At 41.4% G+C, this 27,008-nt stretch overlaps 3 protein-coding genes across 15 annotated transcripts in view; 1 reads left to right on the top strand and 2 right to left on the bottom strand.

Moving 5' to 3' along the window:
- Nucleotides 1-3,472, bottom strand: part of mxra7 (matrix-remodelling associated 7) — a 7,850-nt gene extending 4,378 nt beyond the window's left edge. Inside the window, exons 1-4 of one of the 3 annotated variants that reach the window (XM_005754554.1) lie at nucleotides 2,861-3,472; nucleotides 1,936-2,155; nucleotides 1,684-1,795; nucleotides 783-838 (exon numbers count right to left, since the gene is read on the bottom strand). In XM_005754554.1, coding sequence (XP_005754611.1) covers nucleotides 805-838; nucleotides 1,684-1,795; nucleotides 1,936-2,155; nucleotides 2,861-3,136 — 642 coding nt within the window. In that variant the 5' untranslated portion in view covers nucleotides 3,137-3,472 and the 3' untranslated portion in view covers nucleotides 783-804. The remainder of the gene's footprint in view (nucleotides 1-782; nucleotides 839-1,683; nucleotides 1,796-1,935; nucleotides 2,156-2,860) is intronic. The other 2 variants (XM_005754552.1, XM_005754553.1) reach the window with 2 other exon arrangements.
- A 2,142-nt stretch (nucleotides 3,473-5,614) lies between these two features.
- On the bottom strand, nucleotides 5,615-8,802 carry srsf2a (serine and arginine rich splicing factor 2a). Of its 5 annotated transcripts, none has more exons than XR_001290177.1 (4): nucleotides 8,242-8,802; nucleotides 7,561-7,909; nucleotides 6,570-7,203; nucleotides 5,615-6,075 (listed from the first exon to the last, which is right to left on the bottom strand). XR_001290177.1 is itself a non-coding variant. In XM_013907899.1 (2 exons), the coding sequence occupies exons 1-2, from the start codon at nucleotides 8,592-8,594 to the stop codon at nucleotides 7,585-7,587; spliced, it is 678 nt and encodes a 225-aa protein (XP_013763353.1). In that variant the 5' UTR covers nucleotides 8,595-8,801; the 3' UTR covers nucleotides 6,289-7,584. The 5 variants fall into 5 exon arrangements, 1 of the variants encoding a protein (XP_013763353.1); XR_001290178.1 differs by having other exon boundaries at nucleotides 6,570-6,659; XR_001290176.1 differs by having other exon boundaries at nucleotides 6,570-6,659; nucleotides 6,994-7,909; nucleotides 8,242-8,801.
- Nucleotides 8,803-8,939: 137 nt separating this feature from the next.
- The window catches only part of rnf157 (ring finger protein 157), a 24,012-nt gene continuing 5,943 nt past the window's right edge, over nucleotides 8,940-27,008 (top strand). For 6 of the 7 annotated variants that reach the window (XR_001290174.1, XM_013907897.1, XM_013907894.1 and 3 more), the window contains exons 1-17: nucleotides 8,940-9,841; nucleotides 12,208-12,326; nucleotides 18,128-18,216; nucleotides 18,620-18,769; nucleotides 20,166-20,283; nucleotides 20,396-20,462; nucleotides 20,555-20,598; nucleotides 20,755-20,802; nucleotides 20,969-21,040; nucleotides 21,176-21,335; nucleotides 21,683-21,795; nucleotides 21,887-22,119; nucleotides 22,508-22,607; nucleotides 22,749-22,857; nucleotides 24,738-24,952; nucleotides 25,055-25,117; nucleotides 25,223-25,271. Coding sequence is in view for 6 of the 7 variants with exons in the window: in XM_013907897.1 (XP_013763351.1) it covers nucleotides 9,754-9,841; nucleotides 12,208-12,326; nucleotides 18,128-18,216; nucleotides 18,620-18,769; nucleotides 20,166-20,283; nucleotides 20,396-20,462; nucleotides 20,555-20,598; nucleotides 20,755-20,802; nucleotides 20,969-21,040; nucleotides 21,176-21,335; nucleotides 21,683-21,795; nucleotides 21,887-22,119; nucleotides 22,508-22,607; nucleotides 22,749-22,857; nucleotides 24,738-24,952; nucleotides 25,055-25,117; nucleotides 25,223-25,271 (1,837 nt within the window). In the remaining variant the exon portion in view is untranslated. The remainder of the gene's footprint in view (nucleotides 9,842-12,207; nucleotides 12,327-18,127; nucleotides 18,217-18,619; nucleotides 18,770-20,165; nucleotides 20,284-20,395; nucleotides 20,463-20,554; nucleotides 20,599-20,754; nucleotides 20,803-20,968; nucleotides 21,041-21,175; nucleotides 21,336-21,682; nucleotides 21,796-21,886; nucleotides 22,120-22,507; nucleotides 22,608-22,748; nucleotides 22,858-24,737; nucleotides 24,953-25,054; nucleotides 25,118-25,222; nucleotides 25,272-27,008) is intronic. The other variant, XM_005754551.1, reaches the window with a different exon arrangement.

Genomic DNA, 27,008 nt, shown 5'->3' with positions numbered 1-27,008 from the left:
CCAGAACATGGCACCTTCTTCCTGTTTCCTTTTGTTGTTGCTCCCAACCTAGACATATGTAGGCAGACTGAACATCCTCCCATGGTTTGCAGTCATGAATTTCGGCTCTGCAGAAATTTGCTTAGAGTTAAAAGAAACCACAACAAAAACCTACAAGGCTACAAACTCATCAACTGACTTGGACCAGCATATGTGAGCTATAGGCATCAACATTTTTACTGCAAATGTTATACTACTACTGCAACTAAGAGAAAGGAGGGAACAGCAGAAATAATTGTGAACTTCTAACAGGTAAAAGTTATAAACACAAAGACATTGAATGTCATATCTTGTAGAAAATTGTTTCAATAAAAACTACATTACCAGCATCAATGTGACTTTGTATCATTTCAGACTGTCTAATATTTAATCATTTATAATTGATTCCTGAATATTTTATGAGATGACTGGGGTTGCTTGTCTCCACAGGTCCTTGTGTTACATTACACTGACTCCACCGTGTGGCAGAGGAGAGGAAATTCCTGGAAGGATCAAACACTGGAGATACAATCAACACCTGTTGTGACACCTGAGGATCACACGTCTAATGTGGAATAAAGGGGCAGCAGGAGGAGTGAGAGTGTGATCGGGTAAGCAATGCTCCACAGTTACATCAGTCGCTTAATGGCCAATGAAGCTTAAAGTCAGAAAACACTGCTGAGGTCAAGTTTGAAGTAGTTTTCATGCAATGGCCAGAAAGTGACTCTTCTGGGACAAGCAGGTGACAATGAGTCATACTTTACCCAGTTTGCTCCTTTTTCAGGATTACAGACAGTTAAAGTTTGTGGTGAAGTATATCCTGCAATGATAAGAGCAGGGCATGCAGAAAAAAAACTATTATTTTTCACCCAGCAGTGCTAAAAAAACAAAAACAAAAAAAACTTTACATTTTTTTTTTTTTTTTTTTAAGTTGAGTGCCATTCATCCATCAGCTAATGCCTGGCAAAGACTCAATCTCGCCTTACTCAGTCTAGCCTAAAGCTGTGCAGTGATACAGGAGCTAAAGATGGAAGGCTCAGAGTGTCAGTCTAAAGAAGCACAACCACACGTGAGGCAGCGTAGATAAGGTTAGAGGGAGGAGGGTGCTGAAAAAGCAAAATAGATGAAAAACATACATTTAGTTAAGATTGTTTTTAGAGTTACAAATGTTAAACTAAGGAGTGATGACATCCAGTTCTGAGATTTTAATTTGCAATGTTATAAATAGATGTTTTTTATAAGTTTATTTGCCATAAGAAAACATTTTATGATGCTTTAAGAATAAAGTGCAAGCCACTAAACGTGAACCTTTAAACGCTCTAACAGCCTGATTTCTGTTTAAAAGACATAGATTCCACATACAGGCAAAACACAAAAAATGGATGTGGCTTTGGATTGTGTTTCCAAACAACACCTTCAAGCATGCTGGGGTGGTCAGCTTCAAACCAGTGCTAGCTATGCCATGTTAAAGACTGCAGTTAAATCAATCAAAAGTTCTGCACGGAACCTTTAATAAAAATTCTTTCTGGTCACCAGGTTGTGTACAGGTAAGTATCATGATGGACAGTTTTGGAGAATAATAATTGCTTGTTGCTGATTAATAAATTGCCTTTTTCTATAGGCTGAGCCTTGAAACTGGTTTTCATATTTGTAGTTTTCACTGACCTCTGCTCCTCCTCCAGCTCCTCTTTGGTCATCATCTTTTCCAAGTGGTGGGATCGTGCCTTTCCTGGGACGTACTTCAAGGAATTATTTGCATTTGATTCCACCTTTTCTGCTGAAACAGATCAAATTTTGATTAAAAACAAACAAACAAACAAACAAACAAACAAACAAACAAACAAACAAAGGCAAAAACAAAAACAAAAAAGGAAATCTAAAATATTTTGCTCTTTCCAAGTGAGTAAAAGTGCATACCATTCATCCCAGCTCTCTCTGATGCTCCTTCAGTTTGGGGGTAAGAAAAAGCACACTTTAGGAGCTCTGTATCAGAAAGCCCAATGAGCGACCTTCGGCCTGTCCCTGATGAAGCATTGGATGATGACTCTGCCTCTAAGATTGTATTCCTAGATCCAGGCCTGGACCAATCAGCCAGGGTTTCCAGTTCTTCAGATTGAGGGTGGGAGTGTGCTTCCTCCTGTTAGATAATTAAGGGATAAATGAGGAGAATCATACCATACTTTTCAATGTTTTCCTCACAGACAGTGATGTCACTGATGAATTTACACACTCAGTAAGCATATCCTGGATTTCCCACACAGACCCAAAATGAGGGGCCTAGTGGTAGTTGTTTTTTTTATTAAGTTAAAAAACAACTACCACTAGGTACAGTTTATACTTCTCATTTTCTTGACTGATCAAATCATCTCTTATTTTTGAATTATTGCCAAAAACTATCAGGAATGATACACCTACTATGATAAGAGAAACCTTTGTTATTCACATTTGAGATTCAACTTTGGCTCCAAGTAAGCATTTTATCAAAATTTATACTGAATACTGTCCAATCAGCTGACATACGCAGCTGTCTACAAAGAAGGTGAAACATCTTTGTGAGGAAAAGCTACAACCTTAAAATTCTGATTTCACGTTAATGCATCAGTACTGATATTGTATTCACATGTAACGTTGTAAACACTAATACATCAGAATTAGTGCATTTTTTACACAACCTTTAAGTTTACGGTCATTTTAAATCGAGAATCATAGAAATAAGGATCTAAATGTTTTTCTGAGCTTCTATCCTTGGGTTTGAGTCTCTCAGTGGGAGGGATAGTTGTGAAACAGATTGTGGGAGATCTACGCAGACCTCTGTGTTTACACTAAATGACAGGCTACTTACAGAAAGCACAGATTTCACTACATCCCAGTGATCGTGTGAGCTCCCGCTGATTTCGCACCAGTCGTCCGCCTCCTTCTTCTTTTTCTTATCGGGTAGATGGCCATTCTGTTTCGGCCCGGATTGATCTAATCCTCCGGTCACACCATCTCTGTGTCCGAAATAACTCCGCGCATTTGCAAAGTCTGCTGCAGGCGAAGAGCCGTTAAAAAGCGACGTTGCGACCACAATGGCGAGAAGCGTAGAAATAATAGCAAATAATACAAAGGTTATATCCATTGTAGGCGTGCCTTGCCCCCGTGTTGTGACTCTTAAATGCTGCTGTTCCGCTTTCCGTTCACTTTAACCCACCGTATGCGCTCAATCGGCCATCCCGCTGCTTGCAGTAATCCCCACCAAACATCAACGTTAACGAGCAGCGTTTACGAGATGGTATGGTACAATCTCCTCTCCGAGCTGGACGTCACATCCTCTGGTTCCGCCCCTCACTCCATGTGAGCCGAATATCCCTGCGGTTATATCCCCAGGCTGTCGTGCTTGTCAGGTGGGCATGCACGGCCCTCTGCAACGTGCTGTGTCTCGGCTCGCCGCCCGTCTGTGCCGTTAATCGCATCAGCGGCGGTCCTAGCGCACAAAGCGAGAAACTAAAATGGTTTGTGACAGAGCCCGTGTGCCTAAGGTGCAGGCTGATGAAGTCAAGCCGGGTTTACCGACAGTTTATACATAAGGTGTTCTTACCTTAGTGTGCACCTTCCAAGTAGTCTGCATCACGGATTAAAGTGGAAGGTGAACCAAGAGCGAACTACATGAGATGAGATGGATGGATAGACTGTAGAGGTGGCCACAGTACGGATATTCTGTACTTAAGTAGAAGTACAAGTACTAGTGTTAAAAAAAATACTCCGGTAAAACTACTGAATCAGCTTCTTTTCTCAAGTAAAAGTTAAAAAAAAAATTTGTACCAGTTATTTTGACGCAAAGCTAACTGAACTGTCCTAAATTCATGTAATAACACAATAAATAGGAGTACAAACTTTATTTTAGTCTAAATTTTAATACTAATAAATGTTCTCAATTTATTAGGGTCAGCGAGGGAAAGCAAATGTGTTTGGGACAACGAAGCATTCAGACCATGATTCTACATGCTAAAGCTACTGGACAGGAGTTTTTTAAAGGGCAAAAAACCCCAAACAAAAACAAATTACACATAACCAACACTTTTTATGTCAATAACCCTGTGTTATCAGAACAAAGTAGTCTTTTCTTTGTTAATGTTTCGTGAAGTGTGTTTGAATCTGCACTATAGACCCCAAAAAGGGTCTAAACCCACCAATAAAATGAGATCATAAACTCATTAAGAGAGTGTTTCTAAGGTTATAGACAAAGCGAGCCAAATACATTCTGTATAAATAATTCTATACAACCCTTTGATACTGGTCAAGATGCCCCCCCTACTGGCCATTAGTAGGAATGCAAATTTAAGCCATTACAGCACTTTTACTTCTCCTACCTTGAAGGAAAACCCATCCATCATCAATCCCTCCTACAACAAACAACTACAGTGTGCATCTGCAACTTTTAAGTTTGAATTTTTTAATAAATAAATGAATATACAGACTAAAGATCAACTTACAAACATAGATGTTGCTAATGTAAATGATGGTAAATAGTTTTACAACTACCCTGAGCACCAGTGCAGTCTCCTGTTTGATAAACTTTTCTGCTAGAAATGACAAATTGTCCACCGAAACTGTAGTTGCAAAATAAAATGTTGACATTAACTTTAGCAGAGTTCACCCACTTTAACTTTTCCATGCCCATCTTGGCTTACATGAAGCATTATAATTGTTATGGTTTTACAATTATAAGCACCCCATCAACAACTGCTGGGATTAATTATGGAGCCTATGTTTTACACCCAAATCCATTTCAGAGTGCATAATTAAACATTAAATATCTGTTTATATTAATTTTATTTTCTGTTTTGATATAAATTCAAAATTATGTACATCAAAGGAAGTTTAAATCATTTATTTGCTACAAGACCACCAACTCCTGCTCCTCTTGGGAGTGTTTATATTGGCTCAGTTATTTATCAGCTGCTTATAGGCAAGTCCACAGATCAAGTTTTTGGGCCCAATAGTTTATCTGTAACATGGAGCCAGCTTTGAAGGTTATCGACTGCTGTATTTATCCTCTGAGGTAGTGTCAGTGTGCCGCCCTAGCCTTCCCATTTGTGTGAACAATTCATTTTAGCATTTTTCCACAGGCTTAGCAATGCTTTCAAGACAAAGTGTCGCATTTCTATTATAGATAGATATTAGCTAACAATTAAAACATACTACACAGTGATGATGGTCATACACACACACAAAAAAAGGACAAAACACCCATCAGATTGTTATCAAGTATCTTAAATCAAAACCGTCTGTTGATATAAACACTTTGAGTTGTCAGATATCGATGGATCAGTGTCTTTGACTTGTGACAGATTATATGATGGATGCAACACCTCCACCTAGCTGAGGCTGGGGGTGTCGCACGTCCTGAGGAACTTTTGCATGCGTGTTAACCACTGAAACTCTTTACTGATGACTGCTGTTCCCAATAAATGGCACAGTCAGTGGAAGCACAAAAAAAAAAAAAAAAAAAAAAAAAACAGAAAGAAAAAAGTCGAACACTGTAGCTTTTAACTGGAGTTCTATATTGCTCAGCAGCAATATAGACTCTAAACAAGCACAAAGTGTGAGAAATGAATTTATTTTAAACAAAAATGTTTATTAGCATTCACCGTAAGCACTTACAAGACATTTGAGAGGTTCACAGAGGAATGCAATACACATCATGAAGCAGGCGGAACTGCCCTTGAAACCCTTCAACTAAGAGTCCCACTGGAACCACTTTCAAAGACCAAGACCAGTTATCAACAGTTGATAAACCATAGAGAGGAGCAAGGGGGGGGGAAAGGAGGAGGGAGAATAAAAAGAAAAGAAAGAAGAGGATCTGTACAGCACATGGAGGGAAGGTGAAGTCACAAGACAGGAGAGGATGGATGATCTGCCACACCTGTGAGCTTACAAACCGGCAAACAGCAGCGGAGGGTCGAGCCCCGGAACACACCGGGCACTCAGCACCGCAACACGCCACACCATGTCACCACCGCACTGCACCGCATCTTAACAGCTAACCAGCATTATTCAACTGCTACACAACTGCGCCTAGTGCACAAAAGATACACAAGAAAGAGGGTTAGAGTCATAGGAAAGCAACTTTAACCAGACAGAAAAAAAAATTTGACAGAAAAGAAAAATGCATGCTGCTGGATTAGCAAGTCACAAATTAAGTGGGTTGCTTGTCACTGAACAACAAGCCATTTTCCAAGTAAGAGTGGTAAAACATAGCTGTAAATACACTGAATAACACCCCCCCTCTTTTTTTTAAACAACTTCAAACTTTCCATAGCTAACTGGGAAGGGTGTGTAAACAAGGGTTTTCACTGGAGGAAAATCTTTAGTTCAGAGTAATTAAGTGTAAAAATCAAAGTGAAAAAAGAAAATTTAAATGAAGGAAGAAAAAAAAAAAAACCTCACAAATACCTTTGAATAAGCTCAGCTTTACAAACAATGATAAATCATGCCAAATTTACAGAATTTGTTTAGGTAGATCAAGTCAAATTAGACATTTAAAACATGTTAGACCAAGTTCCAATAACCTTTGAGTCTGCATTCAGTGGCAATATTTGAGTCCACTTCAATCTGAGACTCTTCCTGATGTCCTCAGCATAGCATCAATCATTTGAGATCTGGAAGGAAAGACAGAACAGAGTTAGCAAGAGCCAAACCCAGAAGTTACATCAACTCCTGCAGCTGACCTGGATTATAACATGTAATTCTGTACTGATCTTTCTCCTGACACATCAAACTGGCTCTATGGACATTAATTTCTCTTAATAAGCCTAACATTTCTATTTATTGTCACAATAGTTAAAAAACAAAAACACGCTTCCTCTCCCCAAAACTAGCTCTAACAAGTCTCTTACACTCGGGCATATTTGAAAAACAAACCTCGGGGTCCGTTCCCTTTGTGAGAGGCGGAGGACACCACAGTGCATCTGCCTGTGGTCCCTGTGAACGTACCTCACCACACCACCTCATACACCAACTGACAGCCCGAACCACCGCCATGACGACCTGCTCCATAGCAACCACCGTTGCCTTGTTGACCTGCTCCTTAGTACCTGCCATCGCTCTCAGCAACAGGCAGGTCACATGGGCGGGTCACACACTAACTGCTCTCACACTGCAACACCCCCATCTCCTCCTCCCTTTGCAAACAGGACTCCGCAGCTTGGAGGAAAGAATTCCACATTTAGGTGAACGTTTTGAGTGAAGCACCCCCCCACACGTCCCAACCACCCACTCCCTCCCATACATACTCAACAAATATCCCAATCTCCCATTGCCTGTGCATGCTTTAGATTGGCTGGACATGCAAGCAAAGTAAAGCACACACAGAACTAGGACTGTTGGCTACAACAGTCCAACTCTTATTTAAATAACACAAATATCAGGGATTCTGCAGACCTTTGTATGTAAATGGCCATAATGTCAAAGACTGCAGAACACAAACCCAACTGGTGCTGATTACCACCCTAGTTAGTATAATTGAAACTAATGATATAAGCCACCCTTTCCCCTTTATACCGTCATGTTGCATCTGCATTTGGGTTAAGACTCTGCTCCGGTGTCCTCTGGGGATTTAGGTCTACTCTTGGATTTGGACCTGGACCTGGACTTCGACTTTGACCTGGACCCTCTGTTGGAAGCTGGGGTTCGACTCCTTGACTTGGACCTGGAGCGGGACCGAGATCTGGAGGGCGACTTTGACTTGCTTCGCCGAGGGGTTCTGGATTTGGACTTAGACTTGGACCTTGACCTGGAGTAGGAACGGGACCTGGAGCGGCTGTAGTGGTGGCGGCTCCTAGATCTAGAGCGGCTTCTGCTCCTGGACCGGCTGTGGCTACGTCTTCGACGGCGAGGACTGGCTGAACGGCTACAGACAAAGCGAGAGAGAAACAATATAACAACTTAGCCAGCAAAGGTCCTACAGCTTTTTTTAAATAGGAAAAAGTGAAAGTAATTTTTTTCTGTTTTCATTCACGACTAAACAATATATTTAAGTTACCAACAACTATTTATACCAAATAATGCATTTGTAAACTACCTTGCGCTCTAGCCACCTTGTCAGTGAGGATTACCAGGCAATCTTTGGCTGGTAAACATTAACAGTGGAAGAATGCTAACTACTTTCGTTTAGGTCACCATGTGCTTTGCAAACAGCTTAGTGTAAACAGTCCCTTGCGCTAAACTAACGACCTAAATTACCTTCTGCTTCTGCGTCCGTATCCGTATCTCCGTGGCGGAGGGCCTCTCCGGCTGTACATGGAGTCTGGCGGCCTTCCGTATCGAGCCATCTGAACCCGAAGCTCCCGCCCGTCGAGCAGCGCGCCGTCCATGGCGTCCATTGCGTCTTCGGCGTCGCGCTTGTCGAGGAACCGCACGAAAGCGAAGCCTCGGCTCTCCTTGGTGTACCTGTCCCGCGGGATATACACATCTCCCACACGGCCGTATTTCTCAAAAACTCGGCGCAGAGTCTCCGGCGAAGTTCGGTAAGTCAGGTTGTCCACCTTTAAGGAGGTCATCCCCTCAACGTCTGGCGGCGGCCTTCCGTAGCTCATTTTCTTCTCCGGACAACTAAGCAGGCCAATCAGGACAAAAACCTTTAGACCCTAGCGTGCTATTAATCCGCTACAATGCTAGTTAAAGCTGTAGCTGATGAACTGAATTTGAAATCTCGCTGTTTTTCTGATAGTATCGCTCTGCTCGTTTCTTTCACCGCGCTGTTTTTCACGTGAAATGGCGGCAAGGACCCTTCCTTTTCCCCTTTCTTTGCGCCCGTGTTGGCTTCCTCTGATTGGCTGTCCCAAGAGTCACTTTAACGCTACACTGCCCCCTGTGGACAGGAGGTTACTTGTAACGGCGACTGCAGACCGTTATTTCTGCCTTTGTTCCATGAGTTGGGTTAAAACGCCCCTGTTCGCCGTTTGTGAAAAGTTAACGACCTTTTTTCCTTTTAGCATGTAGACTCCACAAACTTGCCATTACCACCGGATCCATGTCAGCTTGATTTACGTGAGCTCTCTGAGCTTTTTTGTCGTACATTATTCAGCTTTCACTCGTTTTCCCGCACAAGTCTAGCAAGTAACACTGTTTTCGGCTCGGCGTGTATCCCACAGCGCCGTCCTGTCTCTGCAGTGCAGTCAGCGCTGCTTGCACATTTGGCGTAGGAAGGTCACGTTATAAAGCGGCTCGTCACTAGCGCCTGCTGGAGAGGAGAGAGGGGGACTGCGCAAAAAACCACGGTCTGGATTTGTGCCTGGCTGACGTCATGGGGAGCCACAGAGCTCTCTGACAGGATCCAGCACCGACGAGCACCCGGTAGGGGGGAATACACGATCAACATCCAGTAGGGCCGGGAGACGAGCACATCGCCGTTTTCTTCCACAAACGAGCCCGTAAAGTGAAGCCAGGAGCGGGGATCGCGCTTCGGTAACGACTGCGGCGTACCACGAAAGCGCTTCCCCTCAGTTAAAGGGACTACCACAGCTGTTTTCTGCCTCAAAACACAAGCTTGCACTGTTGGCCAGGGAGGGATAAGCAGCAAGAGAACAACTACTAATCCCCGGAACGGTCACATTCACGGCGGGGCTCGGATCCGACAGTAATGGACAGGGGAGCACGAACTGGATTAAATGATAGGGAGTAAAGAGACGCAGCGTACAAAGCGGACCTGAAGTGTTATGCCCGTTAAGCCGTGCGGTCTTTATTTGACTGGAAATGGGAGCTCTAACAAGCAGACAAAACATAGGCGTGGAAGAAGTGGACATCCCGTCCAATTCGGTGTACCGCTATCCACCGAAATCTGGTAAGTCATCAAACAACAGGTCGGACTGGGTTGGGTGGGTTTTATCTAAAACTCGCTGCAGATGATTTATTCTGGAGGGAAAACATCACCTTCGTATCCCGTGAGTTTACAGGCCTGCAGGGGCATTTCAGCCTTTAACCCGGAGCGGCTACCTGTGGAGACCGGTGTTTTTCACGAGCCACCTTTCCACCCACTTAAAAGTGCGCTTTCCATTTACTCCATATTTATGTGCTAGATGATTTATTCTAATTTATTCTTCATCTTGCAGCATTGTAGTGACATCCATAGAAGGACAGCAACCCGCAGCAGCACCCCTATGTTTCTATAACTAACTGTCCTTTGCACGTATTTATGCAAATTCAACTTCAAATTTTTCATGAATAGGAGAAACTGGCAGGCAGAACTGGGTTTGGCTTTTCCTTTGGTGCATCTGGTTGGCATTAGGACTAAATCAGGCTGTGGAAAGGAATAAATCCTGATGGATGGCATTTAAAAGACTAGTCAGATATATTCACTTTGAGAAATAAAACTCACAAATTAGAATATATTTTAAAGTTTAAAGCTTGAATTTTAGCTGCGATGATCTATGCATTTTTAAAACTGTTAATTTACTAACTATAAATCTCAGTTTATTTGTGAATGTCCACCCAGTACTGCCTGTCAATTATGTTTGCATTATTTTATGTTCTTGTGGTTTCAACTGTAAAATACAGTTCAAAATGTCTAAAATCTAAATATGGCTAGTTTACAGTTTTCAATCAAATGAATGACTCATACAAAAAAATAATTTGTTATCATAATAAAAGCTGAAGCTGGAAACTTTTACTAAAAGAATAATCAAAATAGTTGCAACATAATTATCAATCAATAATAATTTAATTCCTTCAGCTCTGTGGAGTCTTTTAGTTTTAATCATTTATTTCCTTTTTTTCCTAAGATAATTTTTTTCCTGACTAAATATAAATTTAGTCAGACTAAATATAAATGCCATATTATGGGATATATCTGGAAGACCTTTTCTTTACATTTAAAAAAATAAATGAATAAACATTAGTCCGCACAGGTCACTTACGCTCATTCGACCCAGCTAATAAAGTGGCCCTTTCCTTCAGACTGACCTGTGTGTTTTCAGTCTGTCGTGTTTGATATTTTCTGATTGCTGCATTGTGTCCAGCCCCCTCCCCGGATTAACAATAATACCAAACAGGCATTGTGTTAGAAAATGTAATCGTATTGCTGTTCAAATCTGTCAAATGCGACTACATAAATTAAAATAAAATCTCCCACGAAATTAGATCTGCAACACAATCCGGGAATATGAGTTTTCTCACGCGCAGAAACATCAGAGTAATATTTCAGATTCACCCTGACATCGTGTGCTGATTGTGATGAGGATGGAAGGGAAGAAAAGTGGCTGCCATTAGCCCCGCTGTTGCCACAGCAGCTGAGTTAGTCGTAGGCGATATAAATTTGTGATATAACAGCCCTGGTTGTAGCCTGGAGCAGTAGTGCTGGTGATGCTGGCAGGGAGGATAGAGGTGGCTATTGCTGCCAGCGAAACCGATCTGTCAGCCCTAGTTCCTGTCTGTGGGATCTGGTGACAGAGCCTGAGCCCAGGTCGCCTCTCCCACCTGCTGTAAATAAAGTGATGAAGAGAGAGGGAGACAGGCTCATCGCTTAGGCTGTTTTTCCCCTTTATTATGTTAATGTCTTTAAGGTCAAACTATCAAACCCTCATCCTCCTGTATGGTCTTAATAAGTGTGAAAAACCAAGCAGCCAGATTCAGACCAGCAATGCCAGACCAGATGTCCTCCCTGCAGAAACATGACTCGACTGCCCAGCATGTTATTTAGAGACCGCAAACCTCCATTACAGTCTTATGATATTAGCCTAACTTGTTATTAAAAAGCAGAATGTCCATTTAGTCTAGCTGCCATCCCCCTTGAGTCTAGGTAAACAGGTATAGAAGCTACAGCACAATAACAGCCCAGCATTAGTCTTTTAGTCATCAGCTTTTTATTTCACTATTTTCGGTCATTTTGTCTAACCTGCCAGTTTAGGGACAGGATGAGGTAATTTTATCATGCAGTTTGGGATTACTTGGCTCTTACAGCGAGTTATCTGTGAATACTGAGAATGTAGGCTCAGAGATTTACAGGAAGTATAAATGTTTTATGTCGGTGAAGTGCCAGATGGGTAGGACTCGCAAAGTGTCAGTTTGTAGCAGCGTAATTTCGCATGGCTCCTTCAGTTTTCGATGAAAATGATTTCATCAGTTTGCGTTTTGTATATGTAGTTTTCATGTACATTGAAACGTAATAAACGATCATAAATATGTTCTTATTTCTTCTTTTTCGTTGTGCAGGGAGTTACTTTGCCAGCCATTTCATCATGGGGGGAGAGAAGTTTGACTCCACTCACCCGGAGGGTTACCTGTTTGGGGAGAATACAGACCTTAACTTCCTGGGGACCAGACCAGTAGCGGTAGGTATTTTTACACACTAACAGTAAAATATAATGTCAAAAGCAAAAATTTGGGGTGTTTCACAGGAAATTTCTTATCACATTATCATGCTTTTTCCTTTATACTTCTTTGTTAGTTACACTTTGCTAGTACTGATTTACACCCCCCTTTTGCCTTCAGAATTTCCTTAATTCTTTGTAACACAGATGATTTACTGTTATTTATGCTAAATTCTGACCCTGAAATACTCAGACCAGCTAGTCTGAACTTAACCAACTAACATGCTACTCTCAAAGTCAGGTAAATCCCCTTTCTTTCCTATTCTGATGCTCAGTTTGAACTTTAACGGGCTGCCTTGAATAATGTACAATAATTATATACCTCAGATCACTGCATACTAGCATGTGATTGGCTGTTAGATGTTTGTGTACCCAAAAAAGTGGCTTTTGATACTGTAACAATGGTTGATGTTCATGTTAAACGTGGACAAAACATCAAACATTAACAAAGGCTCCTTTTGTTTTCTATCCGGTTGTTCAGTGATGACGCGACGAATCCTACCTCTGTTTGATCTCAAAAAGCTCCTAAAACAGTCAGTGATCACTGTTGACCTCCCTCGGCTTTTATTACCGCTAATCATTTATTTAAGCTCAGTTTTTAAAACCTTAGGATGTAACTACAGCCCAGCCCATGCAGCAGTATATGAATGACTAACCTCGTATTGTGGATGGATTATCTCAGTTGTTCTCCTGGCTGAAGTTTGGTCCTTTTACAGCATCCTGCCATGCGATTACATTTGTTCCTGACCACCGAGAACACTCACATTAACTTTTATCGAGTGGGAAAAAAAGTTAGCTTGTTTATATTATGCTAACACAGCTGTGTCGCTAGCGGTCACGTAGCACATCATTATATACCAGCTAGCCAAACTTCAGTAACCCTACAAACGTCACTGCTGTTTAGTTTTCTGTCTTCATTTATGCTGGAAGTGATAACAGAGCTGTACGTTTTAATTTGTTTCCAAAACCCCGCAGTCAGGACATGCTATATTGTATTTAGATAGAAGCTAGCGAGCTAACTCCCTGCTAACTTCTAACTCCGTTAAATGTCATAAATTCCGTTTTCATGGATGCCTGGATGTTAAACTCAATTGTTACACCTGGTAGAGCAGAACGCTGATCATTTTATTAAAGATGAAAGACTTTAGACAGTTTTTCAACTCTCAGTAATGCCATAGTGATCGTTTGATATATGGACCTGCAGCGGAGTTTAGACCCAGACACGGCTAGTGACGTCAGACTGAACAACCGGATTGATTGATGATACGTTTGGTTTTTCAGCAAGTTTTTACACAATAAAATGTAAAAAAGAAAAAAAAACAAAGAAATGAAAATGAAGGATATTCATTGTTTCCAAGAAGACAATGTTTAAATGTGTCCAGTCTTAAAAATTTGCACATCTGAGAAGCAGAAACATTTTTCTGCATTTGATCGATGGAAAAATTGATTCTTTAACACTTCAGCATCAATGGTATTGCTGTCTTCTTCCTATTAAACAGGAGTTGATAAGTTTCAGCAGGCTTGACTCCTGCAGTGGCAATTACCGGTCTTTCACACTGTCATTGATTGAAATTTATTTTAACGTCTCATCCTGTCAAACGAATTAAAAATGAAATGAGAGTCTGCTGAGTCCGTCTACAGAGACGTTGATAAGTGATGGTCCCTCCGGTGGGTGCGTGCAAACCTAATCATGAACCTGAAGTTCAAACTAATGAGAGCTTCAGATTGCAAAGAGCTCAAACCCGCAGAGGAAAAAGAGAATTTAACACAGTCCTAAAGGCTTGAAGGGGCTAAAATGTTGGAATAAATTGAAGCTGATATGGAACAGAAAGACTGGGCTTCATCTAGCTCTGTGTGCTAATCGCAGTTGCAGTGCTGTTTCTGTCTAGACTGGGGCTAAAATTAGGAGTGCAGTTTTTCTCCCGATTATATGGGTGTTTATAATCCTCCCGTGGGCTCAGAATTCAGCTGGTGATGTTTTGTTTTTTCTGTTCTTGTATGTGTGTCTGAAGCTTTACCAGCATTATATAATGGTTGGTGGTTTCGAAGCAGATGGTGCTGTGGAATCATAAATCCAACCGCAGTTGTTGTGTTCTCAGTCTCCCGCACCACTCGACAAACAGGATAATGGACGTGGCTATATTTAGGGATTTTGTTTTAGAGTGCCCTGGCTGGACAACACAAATGCAAAATGGATTTTAGCCACAACACGGGTTGGCAACGATGGTTAGGTGGCCTACTTTGAATCCAGTACCTTTGGGTTGTTGTCAGATTCTTCAGAGGCATTCCTAATTCACAGAGGATGAATCACAAGTTCTTTGGTGATCACTGACTTCCATTCATCAGCTTGATACTTTTAGGATTTTGATAAGTTTTTTCATTTCCATTATTATTCCAGAACATTTAGGCTAAGGCTAGGCTAAGGATTTATAATCCCTAAACCTAATCAAGGAAGTAAAAATAAATAAAAAATTTGTAGAATAATTTGTGATAAAAGGCCGAAAGACCGTGTGAAGTTGAGACACACAACCGATGATGGGTCCCGCTGGTAAAGCTTCTGGCCTGCCTTTCCTCATAGTAGCCATCCCTCAAGACTTTCTCCATTTGAAGCAATGTATTATAAGGGATTGTAACACCTAGTCCTTTTATTGAATTAGGACTTTAGGTATCTGCAGATTTTGTGTCAGGATTGGAATAGTATCATATACAAATATCAGATTGGAACATGAAAGGAGCCTGACGTTCCTGTATTTTCTTTTTTAAAGTTGCCTGGGTCTGTTTCTATGTGTTTGTCCTGAAACAAACTAAGAACCTGTCCAGGGTGCAGCCTGACTCTTGCCCTGTAACAGATAGGATAGGCTGCAGCCGCTCCTTCTTGGCACACTCTCAGTGTAGTAAAAGCATACCTGGAAGGAAAACAACATAGTTAACTATTATCAACATGAACTGGCCTCCCCAGAGGCTGCACCTAAAGGTTACTGAAGCAGTGTGAGATCATCGGCCAACATCTAAAGACGACCTTTGCATGTCCTCCAAGAAGCCTAGAGAGCTATTCCTGAAGACTACTTAGAGAAATTACAACAAAGCTTTCATGATTTTTGCACAGTACTGTATTTGTCTGTATTGTTATAGCCTTTTCCTTTCTCCTCCTCCAAACCTGCGGTTTAAATCCTGTTGTTCTTGATTGCCAATGATCACAGCACAATTTTTTACTTTGGGACTATTTTTCAGCCAAAGCTAGAATGTGTAGAATGGACAGCCAGCAGCACCTTCTCTCTAAGAAGTCTTTTACAAATAGATACATTTTGAGTCACATTTACAGCATTTATTTTGTTTTTTAGATATGCAATAATATGATCAATATGTTCTGCCTTGTAAGACACACCAGTCTACTGTTGGATTGGGAAACAGCATCAGTCTGGCAGTCTGCCTCATAACCACAATACTGTTTCAACTATGCTTGCTGGGTTTAATTTATGACCACAAGTATTTAATTGGCATGTTCCAAATCCACATGTTCACGGTAACTATGAGCAAATTTTCAGGGCAAGTGTGTTTACTCTGGGAAACAAAGAATAGTCAACCACAACAGCATGGATTCTACACAAATTTTAATTAAAAGATAAAATAAAATAAAACCTCTCTAGGCCTGTCTAGATGACATTAAAGCAATCTTAAATTTAAACATTTTAAATTTTAATGAAACAAAATCCGAGGTGTTCCTGTTTGGACCCAGTCGTCCCTGTGAGTCTTCCTCTGTTGATTTGGGACCCCTGGAAGTTTATTTTAAACCTCTCATTACCGACCTTGGTTTTAAGTTGGACAGTGATTTTAAATTAGAGCAGTGGTGAAGTCCACTTTTTATCATTTAAGGCGATTGGCAAGAGTGAAATGTTTTCTGTTTTACTGCACTGGCTGCCTGTTCTTTTTAAAATTCTTATGACTGTTCTTAAACGCTTTCACAGTCTTGCCCTGCCTCAGCGCTCTGATCTTCTTCATCCATACACACCCTGTACGTCTCTCTGGTCAGCTGACCAGCTGCTCCTGAAAGTACTGAGGTCTAGGAGGACACTCAGAGGGGACAGGGCCTTTTCTGCCATTGAATTAAATTGAAATTGAAAGCCTTTATTGTCATTATACACAGTATAATATAATATACACAGCACCGGGTGACACAGACAGACAGAGAATGATGACACGGACAATTTGAGCACCGACAATTTTAAGCACAGACATAAGTCCAAGGAGCATCAGAATGAGCACGAATGGTCGGGGTAATTTATGTCAAGTGGTGCAGGGGTCAGTGGAGATACTTCAGTGCAATTACTTTTGTGCAAGTTTGAGTTGCTCCTAAATTATGGAATAACCTGCCCTTGCACGTTAAAACCCATTTTTATTCTTTGACCTTCGGCCCAGCGAAACTGAGTTTTTTCTTGTTTTAGGTTTCTTTTTATTTGCCTTTTTTATATTTATGGTTTTATTTATATCTTATGTGTTTTTATGATTTAGTTTAGTTCCAATTTCCAGCACCTTGTGTCAGCTATGGTGCTTTATAAATAAAGGTGGATGGAAAAAATCTGTTAGAGGTTGAGCATCTCTGGAAAGAATTTGGAAAATGTTAAATTAAATTGATCAAAGAGAAGAGTTTAAGGTTCAGCTGTCCGAGGCTTCGTGTAGGTATTATTTCCTGAGTGGTTAATATGTGGTGCCTGCTATAGTTAGTATTAGGAGTCTAGCTTTAGGACAAGCTTTTGCAAAGTGTAACTACCAAATATTAGCATGCTACATGCTAAACTAACATGGTGAACATTGTAAACACTGTAACGGCCTAGTATCAGCTTGTTAGTGGTGTCACTCTGAGCTTTTTTCTCAATAGCAAAACTGACCTGTGGGTTCTTTGAACAACACTGGCCTTTATTTGAACAGGAGAAACAATCTGTGGGTTTTGATTTTACTCTGGGAGTGTGCAGAGTGTTGCTCTGATGTTTATGATTTTTAATAAGACCTACAGTATTGCCCGTGAGTTCCCGATGAATGGCTCTTTTCAGCATCTGTTACTCGATGTGTGTTTGTTTGTGTGGTTTACAGGCGTGACTCCTGCTGAGCCCAGATGTGTAATAGTGCTGAATACGGTGCCATTCACAGCCACGCAAACACACTTAAACACAGAGGCGTACAGATTTGGGGGTTGTAGTGTCGAGGTATCTGACCACATCCTCCAGAGATCCTTAAACCACCTCGGCTCTCCGCTTACGCTAATTCAGCAACTTTTGGCTTCAGACACGCAACAAAGGAGTGCTGAGCAGTGATCCGCAGATAGGGTCAAGTTTAACGCTCATGTGTTCATTTACACCAAGGTTTAACCCATCACAGAAAGTCTTTATATTCTTGTCAATTAGCCATTTGTCTTGTAAGTAGATTCAGTTTTACACTGGGCTGTTTTACACACAAGTTCAGGAACCTACCGAACACTGTCTGAAGTGTCAGGCCCATCCCTGGAAAGACACAGCAAGGGCAGATTTTTTTAGTCTTGCTCAGCACTTGTCAGCATCGACAAGATCTGTGCTGACAAACCAAAAACATCTTTGTGTTAAGGTTAAACTGGGAGCAGCCAGGGTCATCATGCAGCCCTAAATTTGCTGTGGTGAAGAGAGGAATGTTGTGCGGTCGAGACGAAAATGAATGGTAGTACTCTTCAGTATCATAACATGTATTTAGCATCTATAATTTGTTTTTTGTTTTCTGTTCCTTTCTGTTTTCAGTTCCCGTATGCAGCCCCTCCACCTCAGGAACCTGTAAAGACGCTACGAAGCCTTATAAACATTCGAAAGGACACACTGCGACTCGTACGGTACGCACCTCTGTCCACTGATTACACAGCCTTGATCTAATTTTATGTCAGCAGATCTGCTTTTAGGGAGCAAGTCATAGCAAAAAATATAAGAGAGAGTGTCAAATTATGCGTGTTGATTTCATTTGTTTTAATTTTTTTGCGAGATGAAATTTTTGTTATTTGTAGACATGCAAGTGGCCTGGCTACACATGAAAGCTTGTGCTGAGTTTAGAGCCAAAGGCAAATAAATACATATATACAAGTTATTTAACCATGATTTACGTTATTGAGATATTTATCGCACTCTATAAAACAGATTTTTTTGCTTTTCGCAAACACACACAAAAAAACCTCATAATCATAGACTAACAAACAAAACTAAAACAATAATTGACATTGTTATTCTCCCTTTTTCATCCAGGTGCAGTGAGGACCTGAAGCTGCCCGGTGACGAAGCAGCGGGGAAGACCAGAGCCTGCTACAATGTCGAGTTCACCTTTGATGCTGACACACAGGTGGCCATCACCATCTACTACCAGGCCATAGAGGAGTTTCACAACGGAGTGCCAGTGTGAGTGAGAGTCATTTTCCTGATGAAGTAACTATATAAGAACCGGTCCATTTATCATTTATTGAACTATAACTGCATATCTGGTGTTAGTCTGCAGAATTTGTTCTAGTTATGTAGAACCAGATGTCTCATAATCACAGCTGTGTTTCTATTTGTGTTTATTTCTGGCGAAACCGTCTAGAATCGAGAGTCCGTAAACTCTTGAGTTGAGCACAAATTACTCTGGCTTGTGTTTTCATAAAACACTGATCCACATTAAACACAGATTCTTCCTCCGAGTGGCAACAGGTTACTTTCGCCCCACAAAACTACTGCTGCAAAGACAGGATCGACTTCTATGTGTGTGTGTGTTTTTTTTCTTTCTGTTTTCTAAACATCCACTTGTGGCCCAAACAGAGCCTGTGGTAGTGTGATTCAGGCCCCACTGGTGGGTGCATAGAGCAACTGCGGTTGTGGTGTAGATGACCAGGGGAAAAATATGAAGAGCTACTGAATTGAATCCGTTTGCTTTGTGTAGGAAAAAAAGAGTGCTGATGCCGTCTTGCTGATTTTATTTTCGCTAAATCTTCAGCTTGGATCATAAAAATGTGGGAGGCGTGTAGCTCTCACCACAGAGCGAGTGCCCTTGTTTTAATTTCGGATTTGATCACTTTCTCTTTGTGCTTCTTCTCTTTTTTGCCACTGCCAACAATATCTACTAGCCTACAAGGGAAAACAGAATCACTATGTTCATTTTGGTTAATATTAACATATGAAGACCAGCTATGAACTCGTGTTTTTACATGAAAGTGAGCCCAGTGACTTCTCTGCAATGCCATGCGGACTTGAAATTAGCGTACACGGAAGTTTGGAGTTTGAGATAAGTTGTGGCTGACAACCAAAGCTAAATATATGTGAATATATTGTGTGTATATGCCTATTTATGTGTTGCATATTTAAAAGGCTTTGTTTTTTGTATGCAGAGAGGAAAGTGAACCAGAGTCCAATTCGTTTAAGATGCTTCTGAGTCTGAATAAATATTTGAAGAGAAAAAATGACATTGCTGCATCCTTAAAGAAAAAAGATAAATGTGTAAATTAAAACAGGCTAGTGTGGCAGAGAAAATTGTTATGCCAGCACGGTCTCGCATATCTTAAATGCAGCTCAGTGTTTGCATATCTTGCATAAGAAGCTGTGATTCTATTTCTGTCCAAACAGGACGGAGGACCTATGCACATTTTGCTTTTTCACCACTTTACTCAGAATAAATTACATTTAAATGAGACTCCCCCTCTCCAGCTGCTACATTTAAAAAACAATTACCTATTTTGCTTATAGTCAGCTACAGCAGATAGAAACAGCCATTTCCTGTTACCTTCCTCTTATATCCTGACCTGTATCTATCTGCTTCCTGCAGTTACCTGCCCCAGGACAGCTCACTGCAGTCTGAGACGGTACACTTCAAAAGGGGAGTTTGCCAGCAGTTCTGTCTGCCATCACACACCGTCAACCTCAGCGAGTGGGCCGACGACGAGGTAGGCGGCTTGTACCTGCAGCGCGATCACTGAAACGTGTGTTTACATGAGGTTGTGCTGGAGCATGAAGCCAGTTTGTACAGATGGATATCTGCGGTGTTTCTCTCCTCAGCTGCAGTTTGATATGGACAAGGAAATCTTCCCCATGGTTGTGCAGGCTGTTGTAGACGAGGGAGAAGGTGAGCTAATGTGCTTTGTCACACTGGTGATGTCATATGAATATGCATAAAGATGTACCAACTTGTTTTTTGTTTTATTTTCATCCTTGCAGATCATTTGGGCCACTCTCACATACTGCTAGCTACATTTGAAAAGGTAAGAGCCAAAATTATATTTCCAGAAATTTGGATCATTTATTCTTGATTTATCACGATTCATTGTTATGATGTCTTATCAATATTAAACTCCAAAAACAGGCTAATATTTTACAGATGTATTAATAATACATACAACTGTTGCCTTCTTTGCCAGCACATGGATGGAAGCTACTGTGTGAAGCCTCTGAAGCAGAAACAAGTGGTGAATACATCTGCCTTTCTTCTTTCCCTCCATCTTACGTCCTTTTGTGTAGCAACTTCATTCTTTTGAAAGACAAAGACACACCAAAGCTTTATTTCCTCCTTGAAACTCACGTCTGGCCCGTGAGAGCGGCCGCCTTTATTCATCGCTGTGTTCCTTTTCCCAGGTTGATGGAGTGAGTTACCTACTGCAGGAGATCTATGGGATCGAGAACAAATACAACAGCCAGGAATCAAAGGTAAAAATTGGAAAACATATGAAGCGTTTCAGAGCACTTTAGAAGTGACGTGAAAGTCTACCAAAACAAATCAGTATCACTGCCTGCTTTCGCAAATCGACTTCTTCCGAGTGTTTTGATGATTTTTGTCTCCAGGTTGCTGACGACGAAATCAGCGACAACAGCGCAGAGTGCGTTGTGTGTTTGTCTGATGTACGAGACACGCTCATCCTGCCATGCAGACACCTGTGTCTCTGCAATGCCTGTGCAGACACCCTGCGCTACCAGGCCAACTGCTGCCCTATCTGCAGACTGCGTAAGTTCAGATATCGAAACACTGATCTTTTGGCACATTTGTTTTACAGTCAAATGAAAACAGTGCAGAACAAGAACAAGATGTATTCTGCACACTGAGGGGGATAAATATCCTATGGTTCCTCACTCAGTTAGTTTTTCATTTATTTAAAGACTACAGGAAATAAAAAAGAAATAAAATCCTTGTTTGATTTCATGTAGAATTAAATATGGGAGGAAGGAAACACATTTTAATTCATCAATTCAACCCTCTTCATCTTGTTTGTAGCCTTTAAAATCATATTTTTCCTCAAAATTTTGTTTGTAGATGTATGGATTGTTTGAATTTCTGTCTTCTTTGTCTTTAAGCATTCAGAGCTTTGCTGCAGATTCGAGCAATTAGGAAGAAACTCAGTCCTCTGTCACCTAGCAGCTTTAACCCCGTCATCACTTCCCAGACCTCCGACTCAGAGGAACACTCGGTGAGACAGAACTCACGCAACAGAGAGACAGTGTTGTGATCATTTCCAGTCATCCTGAACTCAGATTCTCACCGCCCTCTTCTCCTCACAGGCATCAGAGCACATCCCCCCTGGTTACGAGGCGGTGTCTCTCTTGGAGGCCTTGAACGGCCCCCTCAACACCACCTCAGTAGCTCCTCCTCCTCTCCACTCTGGTCCCAGCCACGTCTCTGGAGCCCTTCCTCCGTATAGCAGCGAGCCTCACCCTGCCCCGGCTCGCTCCCTCTCTCCTCTGGACCACTCCAACTCCGGCCAGGCTCTTAAACTCAAGAAGAGTGGTTCAAAGTGAGCCTGCCTGTGAGGCCAGAGAGAAAACTGGTCAAAGTTGATGTTTGTTTTTTCTGCTTGGATCAGCGGGAAGGGTGGAGCTGGCTGCTTAGGACAGCATGCTTTGATCATAGGAGCATAAAAAAAAAAACAACTTATGGTTGCCCCGCTCTTTCTTATGAGAAATAATTTTTTTCAGTTCAAGTCTGCTAACTGTAGCTTAATTTGTTGGACCTTGAAGTAGATTTCACAGAGAAAAAGGAAAAGATTTTTCCACACACATTTTTACAAAATTATAATAATAATAATACTTGTTATTATTATAATTTCAGTTTCTGCTCCATAATATTTTCAGCCTCCTGGTGTTATTTTCGCTGATGTACATTCACTTTGTCGCTTGTCTTAGGTCACTTTCCCAGAATTCCTCTGTGCTTCCCGAGGAGGACGAGAAGTCTTGCAGTGAATCCGAGGCCTGTCGCCACAAACTCGCTGTGGACCAGCAGGAGGTATGTGTGTGTTAAACATACACAGAGAGAATATGCATTTTCACAGTGTCACATGTCTCCTACGGCTGTGGGAGTTTACACGTTAGTTTACACATCATGTTGTGAACGTCTCTCTTACGGCTTGCTCTTGTTGGTTTACAGTGCGGAGTAACTCCAGACAGCGAGAACCTGACTTTCTCCTCCTCTGGAGCCATCGACCAGTCATCCTGCACTGGCACCCCCCTCTCCTCCACCATTACCTCCCCAGAAGGTATACACTGACACACATGCGCACACACACACTAAACCTCAAAATACTCCTTTTCCTACCTTTTTATAACACCTCAAGCCTATTTTTGTGTGACTCACACTTGCATAAGCATGATAACATGCATAATGCATGTTATGTAAATTTTGAGTTGCTCTAAAAATTGCAGCAACTGATGTGAATCACTTCTATTTTCTAAAGGCAAAGTGTGGTTTTAAAGGTTTTGTTTTATGCCTCACATTTTATATGGTTGATGCCACTAAGTCTTTTCATCATGCATTAAATGTGACTCTGGACTTAATTTTTATTGTGTGCCATAATTTTCCAGTGATAGCAAGTAGGCTTACTATGATCTATGCCACTGTGAAACGCTGGTATGTGCTCCTATAGAAACCACAAGTCTGATTATATCAACCATGTTTAACAAGAAAGGGTTTTTTTGCATCGCCGTGGACAAAAACACACAACCATACTTTGAAACAGTACCGGCTTTTTTTGGTGGAGATCATTTTTACTATGCTTAAACCTGCCAACATCAGGTCACTTAAGAGCATAAAATCACCGATTCGATTCAGGAACGAAGCACTGGACCGTACCAGTAAATAGGCTGTACTGTACTACACACATACAACACAAACTACAAAGTATATTGTAAAGTGTTATTATGCAACACTACAATACTGAAAAGGATTACATTTGAGAAGATTGAAAATCATTTGCTATTAAATCTGGGATTTGCAGTGGAGTAGTTCCTTCACTGTTAAATGTAATTACGTACACAGTGTGGTACCTTTGCATCCTTTTTGTTTTCATTTCCCTTCTTTTTTTCAATCCAAATCAAGTCTTTTTATGGCCGCGATACACCTTGTAGTTCATTGTTTCGGTGCAGGCTGTCAAATGGATATCAAAATTCAATTCTAAAACCAGAGCTATCAAAAAGTTGGGAGTCAATCTTGTGGGAAAGTGATGATGATGGTAGCCATCACTGTGGCTACGCCCATTATGATCATTCTATAGTTTCCCCTTTAAAACTCTGTAATAAGTTTAGTACACCCTCGTACTTCAGATGATTAAAAAACTGCATCAACTCTAATGCCAATTAATTTGTGCAACACCCAGCATGTGAGGTAATAGGAAACAAACTAGAGTCCAGCTTAATTTCTTGCACTATTCCTGAATTACATAATACAACATAAGTTGTCCACTTAATAAGAGATTTACTTAAGTGGAAGCACACACATGATGGTCATAATCAAGATGTCAATTACAAAGTAAGTTTGCCATCACAGAAAAAGGCTGTGACGAACTCTTAAACTCACTCTTTCACACCCAAATAAAGGTGTAAAAGTCACAAGAATTGTAGTGTTCTCATTTTTAGGGTAACTTGTCCATAGTGTGGTGTTATTGCTATACCCTTTTTTTCTGTTGTAACATTCATGCAGGGTTAATTAAGTCCGTCTTGTTCTAAAAGTTGGTTTCAGCTGCTCTACCCAGCCAGGAAACCCATTTTCCTCAAAATGGTGTTCAGTGTCTCAGAAATGTTGCATGAAAGCTAAATACAAGGAGCTCAAGGCAGCTTCAATGAAGGCTTTTAGCATAAATAAATCAGAGGTTTACCACCTCTGCGTTTTGTGTTGGTGCCACTAGATGAAATTTCCTGGGAAATCTACAGAGCGGCCTTTGAGCAAAACCCAGAAAGCAAGGTCTATTATTCCAGCTGGGATGATTTTTGCAAGTCACTATTTACATTTTCTGCCGCTGATAATATTTGCGGACGCACGGCCTAGTTTTTTTCCAACCTGGCAGCCGAAAAACGAAAACAAACAAACATCCGAACCCCCCCCAAAGCCGGACCGTGATGTGTGTCTCCGTCTGTCTGCCAGACCCAGTGAGCAGCAGCCTGGCCCAGTCAGTGATGTCCATGGCCTCGTCCCACTCGCAGCACTCCCACATCAGCACTGACACCATGTCCTCCATGTCAGGGTCCTACCTGGCCGGGGCCGAAGGTGAACCCGGGGGGGACGAGGGGGGAGATGTGGACTGCGAGGAGAACCAGGAAGCCTCCATGGAGAACCGAAGACCGTCACAGCAAGACAGGGTGAGCATGGAGGATGAACTAGCTGCACATTCATGTAGTTTTAAATAAATTGTTGTCTCATCGGGACTCAAAGCTTCCCTTTGGTTGTTTTCTTTTTTGTAGGAATTTTCCAAAGAGCCAAAGGAACAAAACTATTCAGTGGCTGTAGAGGATCAGGACTCAGAGGTGACTAACACAGTGATGAGCAGACTGAGATTATTGCTTATTTTATGAATTAAGTTGCCTATTACAACGTTTCATAACGCTCCCCCCCCTTCCTATTTTCATCAGGGAAATGATGTCACTGAAGAGGACTGCTCATCTCCATCTAATGGGAAAGGTAACTATAGTAACCATCATTCACCTTTCACCCATGGCAACTCATCTCTGTTTGCATTTGTTGTTCTCAAGCTATGAGAAACAAAAAAGGAAATACACCCTTTCATACAAACTACATATTATAGCAAATCTGTTCGTGTCATGGCTGAGTGATACCAACCCTTTCAAAGTAATGGAGTTGTGTGTTAATAGCTGTCCTCTAGATGGGGCAGTCTCTTTCAAAATGCTTGCAATTTTGGCTGCATCTGTATGAGAGTGAATGGCTTCTCATGCAGCGTGTCTGCAAAAGGAATCTGATCTTCTGCACAGTGATGGCTGAGCTCACAAGACCACAAGAGCCAAAATAAATTACAGATGCTTTGATCAAGCCTTCAAGATGTTACTGTTACTAATTAAATCACTTTTATAGTCAGAATGTGATATTTAAGTCTCATGCTAACATTAACAGCTGTGATGATCTAAAATGTGTTAATCCAAGTGTTAGTTAAGAAAAGGACTCTGAAGGTGTCTCAGTAAGCTTGTAGGATGCAGGCATACTTTCTAGGTATGGATGGAGGTTCCACAATGAAATTAGTCAAGTAAAGCCAACATTATGAAAATCATAATCATTAATTGCACAGTCTAAGGAGCTTAGAAAGAAAGCAACTAGGAATGCATTCTTTTGAATGTGTACCATAACCCTATGAATGAACCCTATAAATAAAATGACATTTTATCAGTAATCACCGTACCTCGGTGATGATACTTCCACTTTCCGCAGTGATAAATCCATCAACGGGCTTCAGGGTATTGGTAGCAGCATCTGGGTAAATTACACCTGTATAGTCAAAGACAGTTCAGTTTCTAGATATGAGTTTTAAAAGTTAATGCTGGAAAGGTGTGAGGGTAGGAGTAGGAGTATTAGCCAACTCCACCTCAGTCCTAAGCACCAAACCAGCCCTTTTCTTGTCAGCAGCCACCCAGAGTTGTTACAGAGCTGAATGAAGCAGCACAAACTCAGTTGATTTGCTCTTACTTATTTATTCTGTTCTCCAAAGTGTCCTCATTTTGAATTAAAGGCTGGTCATTTGCAATAAGTATTCTGATCGATCAGAGCATCCTTTCACTAACAGGAAACGAGCCTCTAGAGTCATCCTTTGCTGATCAGATTCAGGTTTTGCTCCACACAGGGCTGCTGACTTGCATCTGCATGGTTTGAATTTCTCTGAATGTTTGTGTAGTCGCTGTTGGCGTTAGTGTACAATCTATGTGTTTTTACACTCTAAGCCTTGCTGCCTGCACCTGCTTTTATAGCTTCTGTATCATGAAACATGCTCCACCTGCACTGCTCCTGGATGCCGTTTATGTGTCTGCAAGTGTGTGAAGTGCGTGTGTGTATGTATGTATGTATGTATGAGAGAGAGAGAGAAGGCAAGCGCGGTGGAGTGCTAAAGAAAGTGTTGTGGTGTGCACCGTGTGGGCGTCCATTACCAGTAAGGCTTGAAGCGAAAATAACAAGGTCACCTTTAATTAGACAACGGTTTGAAACGTGTATATGTAAATTACTTGTGTGTGCGCGTGGGTGTGTGTGTTGTGATACCTCGGGCCAGACTGAAACAACCTCTGCGAGTTACTGAATGACCTTTCAGTTTTTTAGGAGACGAGCGGACCTGTGCTGCCTGACAGACTGTGAATGAGCACACGCGCTGTAGGATGTATGTTTGCACGCACACTTGTGTGCATCTGCACCAGCGCTGCC

This window comes from Pundamilia nyererei, unplaced genomic scaffold, assembly GCF_000239375.1.
Source record: "Pundamilia nyererei isolate P.nyererei 1_Seehausen unplaced genomic scaffold, PunNye1.0 scaffold00591, whole genome shotgun sequence".
NCBI lineage: Eukaryota > Metazoa > Chordata > Actinopteri > Cichliformes > Cichlidae > Pundamilia > Pundamilia nyererei.
The sequence above is the reverse complement of the archived record's forward strand: the minus strand, read 5'-3'. Positions and strand labels throughout refer to the sequence as shown.